We start from the raw sequence: 14,655 nt of genomic DNA on the forward strand, positions 1-14,655 counted from the left end.
ACAAGACCTGACATATGTTTTGCAGTTGGAATGGTGAGTAGATACCAATCCAATTCAGGTCAAGCACATTGGAAGGCTGTTAAAAGAATACTGAGGTATCTGAGGGGGATTGCTAATTACAAGCTGAATTACCAAGGAAAAGATTTGCGACTTGAAGGCTATTCAGATGCTGATTGGGGAGGAGATTTAGATGAAAGGAAATCTACCTCTGGTTTTGCTTTCTTATTGAACAATGGCGCCATATTTTGGAGCAGTAAGAAGCAAACGTGTATAGCATTGTCCACGATGGAAGTTGAGTTCATGGCATTATCAGCAGTAGTATAAGAATGTGTTTGACTTAAGAGATTTTTGGATCATTTAAGTGTTATTGGGTATGCTGCAAATCCATTATTGGTTAACTATGATAGCCAAGCAGCTATAGCGTACACCAAAGATCCAAAATATCATGGCAAAACTAAACATATAGATACAAAGTATAATTTTGTTAAGGATATGGTTGCACGAAAAGATGTAAACTCACAGTACATATCTACGCATAGAATGGTAGCAGATCCTATGACAAAACCAATACCTAGAGATGTGTTTTGTGGTCATGTAAAATCTCTAGGACTGCGTAGAGATTGATGTACTGAATATTGTAATTTCCTTAAAGTGTTCACATTTAATGAATTTGTGTTTTTCATCATTAATGCCTATGAATCTTTATTTGACGTTTATGCATTTTAATGCTCAGTGCATTATATTAAGTTGAGAAAGTATGTCGGACAGATAAAAGATTAGCCCACTCACACGGGTAATCGCCTCTATTTACTGTGTGATAGATAGAGATGAGACAGTTTTTAAGCTTATTATCTAGGTGATAATTGAGAGCTCAAGCTTAAAATACATGTGTTGCCTTAATTGAGTATTAAGATGATGACATAATATCTTCTATGTCCGAAAGTAAAATAACCAACATATTTTACTTGATCCGTCTATGATGCCAGATGTGAGTTTTGATGAATTCTGTGAATGAGTAGATATGTGAACTCAAGTTAGACATTATGTATGTCTGAACTAGCATCTGTACGGTATTGATTGTATAGACATACACTCCATGGGAAATGAGTTAATACCATAATACGTATTTCATATTACGTATGTATGAGACGACCAATAAGAGTGGTAAAAGTTTGATCTCAACTTTTGTGCCATGTGAGACTCTTGAGAAAAAGAGTTCCTCAATTTAGTGGCCTCATGACTCTTACTTATTCTCAATATTTATATTTAGTGTTTGCTATCTTAGGATGTTGCCAATGATCATGAATTGATTTGATCTAATGGGACATTTCTAGAAAAGCAAGCTGAACTAAAATTGAGAGTTTAAAGGAAAGATGAATATCGAATTTGAAGAATCACATTCTAAGTTTTGTATTCACTGGTCGACCAATTATGACTATCTTTGGGATAATCGTTATTGTGAATACAATATATCATTATTTAAAAAGAGATCAAGAGAGAGATATAAATGTGATCGATCGATCTAGGATAGTGCATACTAAATCTACTTAAAGTGTAATGCCCATTATGAGCTGCTATATATTCCTAACAGATGTATGCAATGAGCTCTCAAAGTATGCTGATCGCATGAATTATTCACCGGTATGAACGTTGTAGGGAGGTAAAGAGGATCCTATTCGGCCCACCATGTGCGAGTGGGAGATGATGGTTTTATTTATTTATGTTGATGGGCCTTAGAGGGCCCGTCCGCCCATGTTGGGCCTAAAAGCTCGGCTCGCAAGAAAAGGGCCCATGGAGGGATAGCTGCGATGTGAAAGGTTGCGTTGATTAGATATGAGGGGTTGTGTCTTTTGGAGGAACGTTACACGTTGAAGAGTTACGTCTGTTGGGGAAGACGTAAAAAGAGAAAAGAAAAAAAGGGATCACACCCTTTAGACGAACATACGTCTTTTCACTCTCTCTCTCCCTCAAAAAGAAGAAAATAGAAAGAAACAGTACGCTCTGTTTTTCTCCCCCTAATAGCAACATCACGCTCCTCGGTAGAATGGAATCAATTTTTCTTCCTCAAATCAAGGTTGGTGTTTAATCTATGGACAATAAGGTACGCTCGATTCCGTGGTGTGTCTTTGATCGGTGATACATGTTTGTTTCTGGGCTCGTCTTCCGCATTCATTTTAGGGGTTCGATTTAGTGTCGAATCCGTTTTAGGGAATTAATAATTCCCAACACTTTCTGCATCTGATTATTTGGCAGATGTGCTTACTACATGTTTGTTAATATGTCTAAATGATATGAGACTCCACCTTGAGCGGAACTGCTGCAGCAATTCGTCTGTGTCCTTGGTTTCACAAACGGTGATTTGTTGTTGTTGTTGTTTTTTCTTTTGACATCTGATATCTCGGTCATGTTATACCAAAGGACTTCAAGGGTAATTGTGTAATAGCTGGTGAAAATTTCACTGCTGGCACGTGTATTATATTCGCATTGTAAATGCTTTGAATGATTGTCACTGAAGCGCTTACTGTGAAGCGTTCATATTAATGATATGAATTAGGAGTTGAGTTCGTTACGATGTCTGTTCGTCCGTTGGACGCTTCTCTTGTTCTTCATGTAAAATGCTTTGCAAAGACGATTCAGTCTTCATGTATGTTATTTTGAGATGGTTAAGTACAGATTAATGCAGTGGAGAATTCTGGATGTTCTATATTTTTTTTAGAAGGCTTCTACCTGAAACGTCAAACGTTAGTTTTAGTTAATTTCAATGAGAATGGTTTGTTGCTTTACTGGAGAAGGTTCTATTCTGGATTTTTTTGCCCATCCATGAGCAGCTGTAATAATATCATTATGTTCCGATTGTAATCCATGAATGATAACTCTCCTTAACCATTTCACGGAGATGGTATTATGAGGATCCAACTTTGAAATTTCTTCACAAAGATATTTGACTTTTAAGAAGTATTGACTCAACAACATGTCTTGTTTGAAAATAGATCATTCCTTGAACGTTGGAGCTTGGCATTGTTCCTCCTTACAAATAGTGCCGCCAAGTTAGCCCAAGCCTCCTTAGGGGTCTCGCATTCTTGATTTGTTGTAACAACTCATCTTCAACAAACACCATGAGAATGTGGAAGCGCCTTACCATTTTTTATCTACCACTTTCTCAACTCATCATAATCTATGGGATGTGCACTGTTGTTGCCATCAAAGATATCCCACAAGTCTTGACCCAGCTTGTAAAAGTGGACATGGATACTCCAATTATTACAATTGGAGATGTTGAGCTTCTCGATGCTACTCACCAAACTTGAGGTATTTGCCATCGTGACTTGGTTATAATACCCGCCATTATACCAAGTAAGTCTATTCTCAGAACAACCTACACCATAGTTTTGGACTATGCAACACTTCAGAGTACTTTGATTCATTACCTGTCTAATGATTAAGGTATTTCTAAATTTTTTATGACAAAATTTTTAATGAGGGTAGATACAATATATGAGCCATAAATCCAACTCAATATATTATCAGTTGAGTCCAAAACTCAACCCATGTCTCTCAAGCCCAAGCCCATTCTTCTTCATCAGATAATGCACGTTGAACCAGTGAAGAAAACAAGAAAAACAAAGAGAGAGCTCATCCGCGTGAAGAAGAAAAGAGGAAAAGAAGGAAAGGGAAAATGAAATCTTCTTATGTTCACAATTCCAAGCCGATTTAACTCTGTTTTATAATGCCAAATAAGTATTTGAACCTTATTTGTCTAATAAGAGAAATTGTTGAAGTTAGGGCATGAAATTCGAATTTAGGTCATTTCTAAATTGTTGCTTTCGATTGAGGAGTTGTTGGGCTATGTATATTTATAGAAATGATAGTCTAGGATGTTGTGAAGTTATGACATTTCACTGATCTCGATTTGAGTAGGGTGTTGTGAAGTTATGACATTTCACGGATCTCGATTTGAGCTTACTGTTTACTTGAAATGAAAATTTGAATTTGTCTACCTATGTTGGATGGATTATGAACAGTAATTTTGGGGCTGAACTTCACTTGTTTCTTGCTAGATTTTGGGTCGGCCAAGTCAGTGTTCTTGTAGTACGTTGAAAGAACTTTTTATTGACTATGAGTACGTTTGAAATGGAGTATGTTGGAGGAAGTTATGAGCAATCAAATTTAGTACTCGAGTTACACCTAGTGGACAATAATGGATTTCCATTATGGGTGAGCTTTTTCATTGGTACGTCAGTATCTTTTTATCGACGAATAGGCATAGTATAGTCAACTTATTCATTAGAATATTGTTTTTCTCGGTTTTTTTATATCGTTTTTCAATTAATTGTTACGAATTCGAGTGCCTTGACTCAAGTAATCACCATATGTTGGTTTTTGGCTTTCCAAGGTGAGTGGTACTTCTCTTATTTGATATTGTAAACTCATATTTCAAAAACAAAATGGATTAGCTATGTTATGAGTTAAGAACAAGTATTTTTTTTGGGGCATAAATTGGATCAAACATTTACTACCATTTGTGTATTAGAAAATATAATGTTATCTTTGGATCATAGTCGAAACGGATTGCTTGCAAATAGGTTTGAGAAACCTTTTGGGAAAGACTCATGAGAAGTCCTTGACTTTAAATATGGTTTATGAAAGGTTATATATTGATTTGTGAACTAGTTTACGACATATATTTTGAAATAATTTAGGGAACGTATTATGATATATGAAATGATTTTTGAATTTGGTTTTATGGATTGTGGACGATGTTTTATGGGTTGATATTGATGATATGTGTCTTTGGGAACCCATTAAGGGGTATATTAGTTTTGGATACTCTTGTGGGCCGACTAATGGCATTATAGGTAGAGATCTAGCCAAGGAAGAATCTTGGTTGCCTTGTCATGGGACTTTATGTGTGATCATGGTTATATATTTGAGCATGAGTTTGATCAATGGAATGGATCATTGGTATGCGTTTTGATGATACTAATCAATGGGTAGATCATTGGTATATGCTTTGATATTATCTATTGAAATTAGTATTTCTGCTATAGACATATTATGTTAAAGTAATTATTATTGAAATTTTGACCTTGAAATTTGCTAGCTATGGTTTGATTTTGTGTGGGCATAATTGTAGGGGTAAATAGTTTTAGATTTCATACACGTTCCACATAGAACCTGAAATCTACCCATTGAAATAGGTTCATTATTTTTTGGAACCTACTCGATCACAGATTCTAAGGTTTACCCTAGGTCCACCTATATTATTAATTGAACAATTGTTTTGAATCATCATTTTTAATGACCACCATTTGCTGCTACAATCTACTAACCACAATCTTTATTTAGTCAGACAAAGAATATGAAATATTAATAAAGTAAAAATCTCAATCATAAGATGAAATATTAGACTAACAGTTCTAAATTATACACTCATTATCGAATGCCATGGAATATCGTAAAATTATATGAACACCGAGACTAAGAAAAATACAAAAACTTGTTTCAGTTCTAGGTTTTACCTACTTAGAACTTGGAACCTACTATTTGAAACAAGTTCTCCAATTTTTAAAATGTGTAACCAACCTTGAATTCCTTGAAACCTAGAACTAGACAGGTTCCCATTGATCCAGTTCCAAATTCTACCCTAGAATCATGCTCGCCCCTACATAATGGATACTCGATCTACTTAGAAGATATGTATTACTCATTGGGCTATATTTGCTGATTTCAGTGACCTTAACTTAGTTTTTGGTATTTAGCCCATTTTAGTGGAAGGACGTGCTATTTGTTTACATCCATTAGTTCGTAATGATAGGGATTAAATGGCTGGTTGTTTCTTTTTCTCTTTTCTGAAAATCCAAAGAATTTTTCTTACTTTATACATTACATAGGTTATCGATTCAACATTGGCTAATATAAAAAAAAGAGTGTGACCTTTTTTCCAATAAAGGTTTCAAATAATTTCATTGACATGAGTGTTTTCTATCGAAGAAAAAATTTCAATTATTCATTTTGAAACCCTTATGTATTAAATTAATATAGTAGTAGAAAGAATACCATGCTATGTTTAAACTTCAAACGATTTAGCTTTAACCATATTAATGGTCCAAACTAATAGCAATTCAACTCATTTCATGAAAAAAAATTGACCAATTAACCAACCAACAAAAGTACTTGGTTCTTTGGTCATCTAGAGGTGTATATTCCCATTATGCCTGGATTTGGTATCATAAGTCATATCGTTTCGACTTTTTCGAGAAAACTTTAGTACCTTTAGTGGTTCCTATACCTAGCATGTTCCTTGGATTATTTACAAGTGGTATTCAAGCTCTTATTTTTGCAACTTGAGCTGTGGCTTATATAGGTGAATCCATGGAGGGTCATCATTGACTTGTTTTCAAAATAGTCATTTTTTAGTTTAACCTAATCCTTCTCCTTCTCCTTCTCCTTCTCTTTTTTCGGAAGAAAATAAGGATCTAGACAAAATCGATGAAAGGGAAGAGATTTGAGTGAATGAAAAGGAAAAAAACAAGGGATGAATTCAACTTTCAAGAGACATTCTATAAAGATAGCCAAGTTTCGAATGGAAATGAAAAACAAGAGATACTTTTTCTCGAAATATGGACAAACAGAAGTTTAACTCCTAAAGAAGCACTTCATGAAGCCTCCCGGAATTTAATTGATTTATTTATTCCTTTTCTACATGTAGAAGAAGAAAACTTACATTTAGGCTCCATTCGCTTCACGAAAAATGACTTCCAGGAAAACATTTTCCGGGTTTTCCAGTGTTCGTTTCACGGAAAATGAATTAGTTAAGGAAAATGTTTTCCATCATTGGAAAAAACAACCTTTAAAAGTGAGGAAAATGTTTTATACTTTTTAAAAGTGGAAAACATTTTCCATAACTTCTTTCACCTTACTTTTTTCACCAACATATTTTCATTTTATTTATTTATTTATTTGAAAAATCGAGTTTTTTTTTCTTTCCTTTTTCTTTCTTTCTTTCCTTTTCATATTCTTCCCTAGCCTTGGCCGGTGATCGGCCGCGAGCCAGCTCGAGCCTCGCGCTAGGCCAGCGAGGCTCCGCCTAGCCCGATTTAGGGAAGCCGAGCTCGCCTAAGCCCTGCAAGCTTGGGCCTTGCCAGATTGGGCGAGGCGGAGCGTCGCCGGCTTGGGGCGGAGCTTGGACCTTGCTTGAGCTTGCTAGAGGTTTGCCGGGCTCTGGCGAGCTACGAGCTCGCCGGATTTGGCGGTGGAGCTTGGGTCCCTAATCTAGGCAAGACTGAGCTCCACTGCTAGATCCGTGCGAGCTCGTGGCTCGCTAGAGCCCGATGAACCTCTCGCCAGCTTGGGCGAGATCAGTTGAGCCTCGAGCTCGTCGGATCTGGCGACCGCGTCTTGGTCGGCCGCCGGACAACCGGCCATCGTCAGGCCTGCGGTGGTAGAGGAAGGAGGAGGAAGAAGGAGGAGGAAGGAGGAAGGAAAAGAAAAGGAAAAAAGAAAAAGAAAAAGAAAAAGAAAGAAAACATAAAAAAATAAAAAAATATTTCGATTTTTTAAAAATACAAATAATTAAAAAATTCATTTAAAAAAATAAAAAATAATTTTTTTGGTCAATTAAAACTTTTAAAAATAATTTTTTTGATGATTTTTCCCAAATAATTAAATTAGCTAACGAATGGTGGAAAATATTTTCCACTTAAAGTTCGGAGTTTCAAGTAACATCGGAAAATATAGTAATTTTCCAAGAAAATAACTTCTTGGAAAATATTTTCCGAAAAGATATTTTTCGTGAAACGAACGAACCCTTAGAGAACAATCAAGGTTACTTTACCCTTTTTTACTTTTCATGATAGATTGGCTAAGCTAAGGAAAACAAAAAAAGAAATAACATTGAAATCTATTTTTATTAAAATGTTTATAGCTCCTACATAAATAAGGAGCTGCGCAACCACTACAAAATGGGAGTTTGATAGAATATAAAATAAGGATATACAAACAAGAACCAATCCCAAGGAAAAAGGCAGAATAAATTGGATTGATAAGTTACCAATGAGGATTTTTTTTCTCATTGGAAACCATAAATTTCATATACAATAGAAGAATTGAATAGATCTTTTTTTTTTTTTAGTTTTTAGTTTTTGACATATAGATAGTGAACGACCTTCTTCATTCCATTTTATGCTATTCACTAGTACTGATCATTGATATTGGAAAATTTCTTTCCCTTTTTTTCCTACCAATGGTGATCTGAACGAGTCGTGCATACACCCTAGTACATGTTCCTCGACGCTAAGGACATCCCCTAAGAGAGGGGGATTTTGTGACATTTCTGATTGGCTGTCTTATGTTTCTAATAAGTTGTTTAATAGTTGGCATGTTGAACCGTATACATAAAAAATGGGCTGGTTTAGATAGATCCTAATCGGATGATTATGAATTACTTCTCTATTTAATAGATGAATAGAATATTATAAAAAGATGAATAGAATATTATTAAACCCAGTAATAAGTAAGAAGAGAAAATCTCAAAGTGGCGATTTGCTTAAACTTAATGCTATTTGTTTTTATTCAATTGCTACAAGATCAACAATTCCATGAGCTTGGGCTTCTATTGTTGACATAAAAACATCCCTTTCCATATCTTCAGATACAACCCATAGGGGTTTGCCCGTTCTTTGTACATAAACTTTTGTGATGGTTTGTGCATTTTCAATAGTTCTTCTACTTCCACGATAATTTCTCCTGTTTGTGCCTCATAAAAAGAACTCACAGGTTGATGTATCATTATCTTGATAATATAACAAATGGTTCCTCTATCTCGCATGATGAGGTGAGGAGAAGAGATAAAGAATAATAAAAAAAGAAATATAGAATTGAGCAACCGTACAAGCATTTTTTGCGCATTGCATACGGCTATACAATGGAATTCACTTTACCTTCCATTTCCATTGAAGAAAGAGAAAAAATATAGATAGAGGGTTTATCCGATTCAGATCAGCAAATGATCCAATTACCATCCTTCCTTTCGGAGTAGTTAAAAAATACTATGAAGTTTTTTTTTTCTTTTTGTTTTTTTTTTCGGTACTCTTTCATAACAATATTTTTCTATTGTGAAAACAAAAAATTTTGTTTGCCCTTTCTTGAAATCTCTCTTTTGATTCAAAATCGTGGTGTAACATGTATCCCCCCGTTCCAATGTTGGAACCATATCACATCCTTTGGAACCATATCACATCCCGGATCTTATTTATTTATTTATTAATCTTAGCCAATGTTGAATCGATGACCTATGTAGTGTATTAAGTAAGTAGAATTCTTTGGATTTTTAGAAAAGAAAAAAGGAAACAACTTTGGTGACAATTCCATATTTTTTGTTTGGTTAGAAGAGTGCTCCGAAGAGTCCTCCAAATATTATTTTGCTAAGTAATAATAGTATGGCACTTTGAATTTGATATGAGATTTTTTTTTTTCAAACGGACCTCTCCAAAAGGTAATTTTAATGTGGCCAATTTCCCCTCTTTTGCAATCAGTTTTGCTACAGCACCCGCTGCTCTAGTTAATTGTCCACCATTTCCAAGTGTGATTTCTATGTTATGTATGGCCATGCCTAAGGGCATATCGGTTGAAGTATATTTTTCTTTATGATCAATCAAATCTCCTGTTGTTCCTTAGTAGCTCAATGGTAGAGGGGTTGGCTGTTAACTGATTGGTTCACGCGTCATTCGGACTCTCCAAAGTTCCAGTGACCTTAACTTAGTTTCTGGTATTTAGTCATATTAGAATTGTCACTACCCTATTCTAGGGCTGTGAGGAGCCGATTAAAGCAAAGGAGGCCATCTTACTTTAGCGAGGAAAGGATTGTGCTTCGTTGAGTTATGCCCAGCTTGATCTAATTAACCGAGAGAGGGACATCCGGTCCTATTATTTTCCCCACCCATGACACATTTTTAGGAAAGTTTGGCCACCGCCACAATCCGCATCATAGACTGGCTCTTGATCGACGTTAAACGGGACATTACTATTATATTTCAAAGATAAACACAAAATACATAATCAGATGTCACTATTTTGTCAAAAAGTCAACGATATACCTTTTGAAGTATGGATCAATGATCAGATCGAAAAAAAAAGTGTAAAGTTCCTTTGTTGATTTTTGGACAATAAGCGTAAATAATAGGAGAATTAAAGGTACTGAGATGGAGACAATTGTGTCTAGTCATGTGAAGGTACTGAAAATGTAAAAGTGAACTAGAAGATTAAAATGAAAAATTGGCGTTTTTTCATTAATTGGTGGTCCCTTTCATGAATTACAATCCTAGTTTTTGATTGATTGGTGGTCCCTCGATCTTTTTTTTTTTTTTTTTTTGTAGATTTAGCTTCTTTGCACCTTGAGGATTGCATTGGGAATTATTGGCTTCCCCACTAAAATATAAATAAGCACCTTGTTTTCAACTCATCATAGGTCATGCTAATTGAGGCCCTCTGTACTAAACTGAGCTTTATTTATCGACATCCATGGCCCAAAGACTTAGTCATTTTCCTTCATATTTCCGCCGGCGACAACTATTCACTTTGTCGAGTCAACTAAGCAAATTTTACCTCTATTACACTTTGCTTGCTCTTTTCCAGCCTGAGTCGACGGTCAAAGATTTGAACCATTTTTGATGTCCACGGTCGCTTGCTTCTTGGTGTAAAAAATTTATCAATTTTTGCTATCCGCACATTTATTCGTAGTCTTTCTTTGGAGGATTCGCAACGTGCTACCATGGTCAACCAAAGGAGCAGTCGTTCCATCAGGATCGGCCCCCACGGCGAATCAACGAATTCGACTGTTGTTCCCATTTCCTGACCCATATATGCACACGCATATATAAACAAACAGAAACAACAAAACTTTTTTTAGAAGGTATCTTATTCACGCAAAAGCAACAGATTCCTCCTTTGGCCTTGAGCGTGAAAAGGACAACAATTCATCGAACATGATATTAGTCATCGTATTTCTATAAATATTTATCACACTCCCACACACACATAACGTCGATCGAACTTCCCCAACAAACATATAAACAAACGTCAGAGAGAGAGAGAGAGAGAGAGAGAGAGAGAGAGAGATGTTTGGGCAGTTGTCGCACGAGGCAGAAGTGAAGGTGGGAGCAAGCAAAGCATGGGACCTGTATGGCACCATCAAGCTGGCCCTGATGGTCAAGGAGCATCTCCGTGATACTTTCCTCCAGGTCGACATTTTGGAAGGTGATGGCGGTGTCGGCACAGTCATCAAGCTCGTACTTGCTGGAGGTACGTGATCGTGTGTGTGAATAGCTAGCTATTCTAGTGACACGATGATCATTGACCACACGCCCATCATTGATCTTCATAAATCCCGACAGGTTTCTCCTATAAAGAGAAGTTCACAAAGGTTGATCAAGAGCACCATGTCAAAGAAACCGAGATGATCGAAGGAGGGCTCCGGGATATGGGATTCTCATTGTATCGAGTGCGTTTAGAAGTGATAGGTAAGGAAGAGGAGGAGTTGTGCATCATCAAGTCCACCATCGAGTATGAAGTCCCCGATGATGGTTCCGTTGATGTCTCCATCATCTCGGTCAAGCCGTTTGCAGACATCGCAGAAGTTGCCAAGAAGCTACTCACCACCTCGGCTGGCGCCAACTGAGTACCCGCAACCAAAGTTACCAGCGTATTTTTCCTCTGTAAGAGTTGTTCCAAGTGTTTTTCATCTGAGAGTGAAGCTTTATTAATTACCAAGTGCGGACATTGGCTTTTACACCATTCGGCTCAGGATGGTCTGAGAGTATACATGTATCATTTAGCTTTAATAATACTCTCCCCGTATTTCCCGTTCGTTGCCCTGGTCAACCGAGTAGGAAATGCTAGAACAGATTTTCAACAAACAGAAACCCTCAAACCCTCATACTTGCAAATTCTCTGCAGAGCTGAGGGGGATGCATTCATACAAATGGGACGAACATAAAGACAGAAAGTTATCTTCGGTGCCAGCCTCGCATGCCTACGTGACAAGCCGGACTTTTTTTTTTTTTTTGGTAAAAGGTAATAAATATAAAGAGGAAAGGCCAAATGAACAAAAGATCACTGTACCAAAAACTTGCACTCAAGATGAACAATCATAATGAGTGGAAAGATGCCATGATGTAAAACACAAGGCAGTGCCCAAAAGAAGGCAAACAACAACTAGAAAGACATGGCATGAACAACTGGCAAAGAAACAAACACCTTAGTGAAGGAGGAGAGAGACATCGGCTCAGAGCATCAGTAGTTCCTTGAAGCGTCGGCTGAAACCAGGGTCAATTACAGGTCCCCCGAAAAGATAATGGGATTGATGCCCCAACTCCTTTGCAACCTTCTGTTTCTGAAGCTATCCTCAACGTTTCTGAAGGTGCTAGCTCTATCCCTAACCACCTTTAAAAGATGGTTCTTCATAGCTGGGACGGTAAGGGGTTGTTCTCTGAATAGGATGCTATTCCTATTTTTCCAAATAATGTGACAAAGAGCCCCAAAAAAAAGCGAGCAATGCATTTAAATAACTCCTTACCCTTCAAGAAAGAGGTGGTCCAATGGAGATTCTCTCCCAAGACTTGTTTCACTAAGGCAAATTGCATCTCACCGCCTAAAAGAAAGCAATACCGGTCGTGACAGAGCAATCAAAAAACAAATGATCTACGGAATTAGGCAACCCATTGCAAAACGTGCAGGATCCCCTCTCTATTCTACCATGAGACAATAACAGAGATTGCGTGGGCAATTTGCGCTTGGCCATAAGCCAAAGGTTAAGTTGATACATTGGTGTGATTGCATTTTCCCAAATGAAATCATGCCAAAAGATGATGTTTCGCTTGCGCTTGATGGTTTCCCAAGCAGTCGCTACCGTGAACTAGCTCAATGGGTTTTCCCTCCAGCAACAGCAATCCGCTACCTGAGTAGGGGTCGGAAGAGGATAACCCCTTGACTCAAGGATTGTTTTGAGAGCCTGGCCAGCATAAGAGAAAAGATCTACAACTGAGGCCTGTCTAGATAATCCTGAGCTATAGATAAGCGAGTCTGAGAAGATTAAATTCAGCGGTCCCCTAGGGTGCCAGTTGTCGAACCAAAGAGAGACCGAGCGGCCATCCCCATCCTCCAAAAGAAGGCATCCTGAAATTCGCTCCTGAGACTTAGAAGCTTTTTCCATGCCCAAGAACAAAAGGTTGGCTTCCTAGCGACCCAAAAGTTCCTGTCCTTTAAAAATGTGGAATGGACCTACTTGCACCACAAATCCTCTTTATCTGAGAACAAGAGCCATATATGTTTCAATATGGTAGCCTTGTTGCAATCTTTAAGCCTCCTGATACCAAGCCCTCATTCATTCTTTGGAAAGCACACATCCTCCCAAGCAACCTTGGCACCCCCTCTACCTAACTCCGAGCCTTTACAAAGGAATTGTCTAAGGATTTTCTCAATCTAATCCAGAACAACTACAGGTAAAACAAAAACACTCATCCAATAGGTTTGGATAGCTTAAAGAACTGACCTGATGAGTTGCAAACGACCAGCCAGAGAAAGGAAGCGATGAGTCCAAAATTGAACCCTTGCCATGATGCAGTTGACGAGAGTGCAACAGTCAGCCTTAGTGAGCCTCGAGGTAATGATAGGAACCCCAAGATAGCGAACCAGCAAGTTACTTTCGTGAAAACCCAACTTAGAGATAATTTGGTTCCTTAAGGACGGCATGCCTCCAGCAAGGAAGATTTCACTCTTATTTGGATTTGGGAACAAGCCACTCCAAGTAGAGAAGGTTTGAAGGCCTTATTTAAGTAGAGCTATAGTGGGCAAATCTGCCTCGAAAACACGAAAACGACATCCGCAAAGAAAAGATGCAAAAGGCTCGTGGGCTTGCATCTCCATAAGAACTTAAACTCCGGCTTCAAAGAGCATATGAATAAGATCCCTGATAGGACTTCCATCACTAAAGTAAATAAATAGGGAGAGATAGGATCACCTTGACGAAGGCCACGACCACTTGCAAATAGTCCATGAAGCTCCACATTCAATGCAATCGAAAACTTAGGAGTGTGAACACACATCATAATCAGTCGAGTTATAAACTCGGGGAAACCAAAAGCCAAGAGGACTCCCTCAAGGAAACCCCAATCGATCGTGTCATAAGCTTTTCTAAAGTCCACATTGATCGCACACTTAGGCAAGTATGGTTAAAGATGGAAGCCAGAAAAGAGCTCCTGGGCCAGCAAAATATTATCTTTGATCCTCCTGCCCTTCACAAACGCGTTCTGATAAGGGCTAATGACGTCCTTCAAGACCGCTGCTACCTGGTTGGCCAACACTTTGGTAATACACTTGTAGATAGTGTTGCAACAGGCAATTGGCCTATAATCCTCAACAGAAGATGCCTCTAGCACATTCGGCACCAACACAAAAATGTTTTCATTGATCTCCCTCAAGAGCCTCTCGGTGGAGAAGAAGTCCAACACTGCTGCAGTAGCCAAGTGCCCAACCGTTTCCCAGTTTTCTTTAAAGAATTCGACTGTGAAACCATCCGGTCCTAGTGCCTTACCCCTAGCTAGAGAGAATAAAGTATCTCGGATCTCCAACTTCGTAATTGAACAAGCTAGAAAACTAACC

At 37.8% G+C, this 14,655-nt stretch overlaps 1 protein-coding gene across 1 annotated transcript; it reads left to right on the forward strand.

Annotated features, from left to right (window-relative positions):
- Window positions 1-11,070: 11,070 nt before the first annotated feature.
- LOC104420335 (norbelladine synthase) lies at window positions 11,071-11,845 on the forward strand. Its single transcript, XM_010032199.3, has 2 exons — window positions 11,071-11,298; window positions 11,391-11,845. The coding sequence occupies exons 1-2, from the start codon at window positions 11,115-11,117 to the stop codon at window positions 11,672-11,674; spliced, it is 468 nt and encodes a 155-aa protein (XP_010030501.1). The 5' UTR covers window positions 11,071-11,114; the 3' UTR covers window positions 11,675-11,845.
- Window positions 11,846-14,655: the final 2,810 nt, after the last annotated feature.

The sequence above is a fragment of the Eucalyptus grandis genome, chromosome 9, assembly GCF_016545825.1.
Source record: "Eucalyptus grandis isolate ANBG69807.140 chromosome 9, ASM1654582v1, whole genome shotgun sequence".
Lineage (NCBI taxonomy): Eukaryota > Viridiplantae > Streptophyta > Magnoliopsida > Myrtales > Myrtaceae > Eucalyptus > Eucalyptus grandis.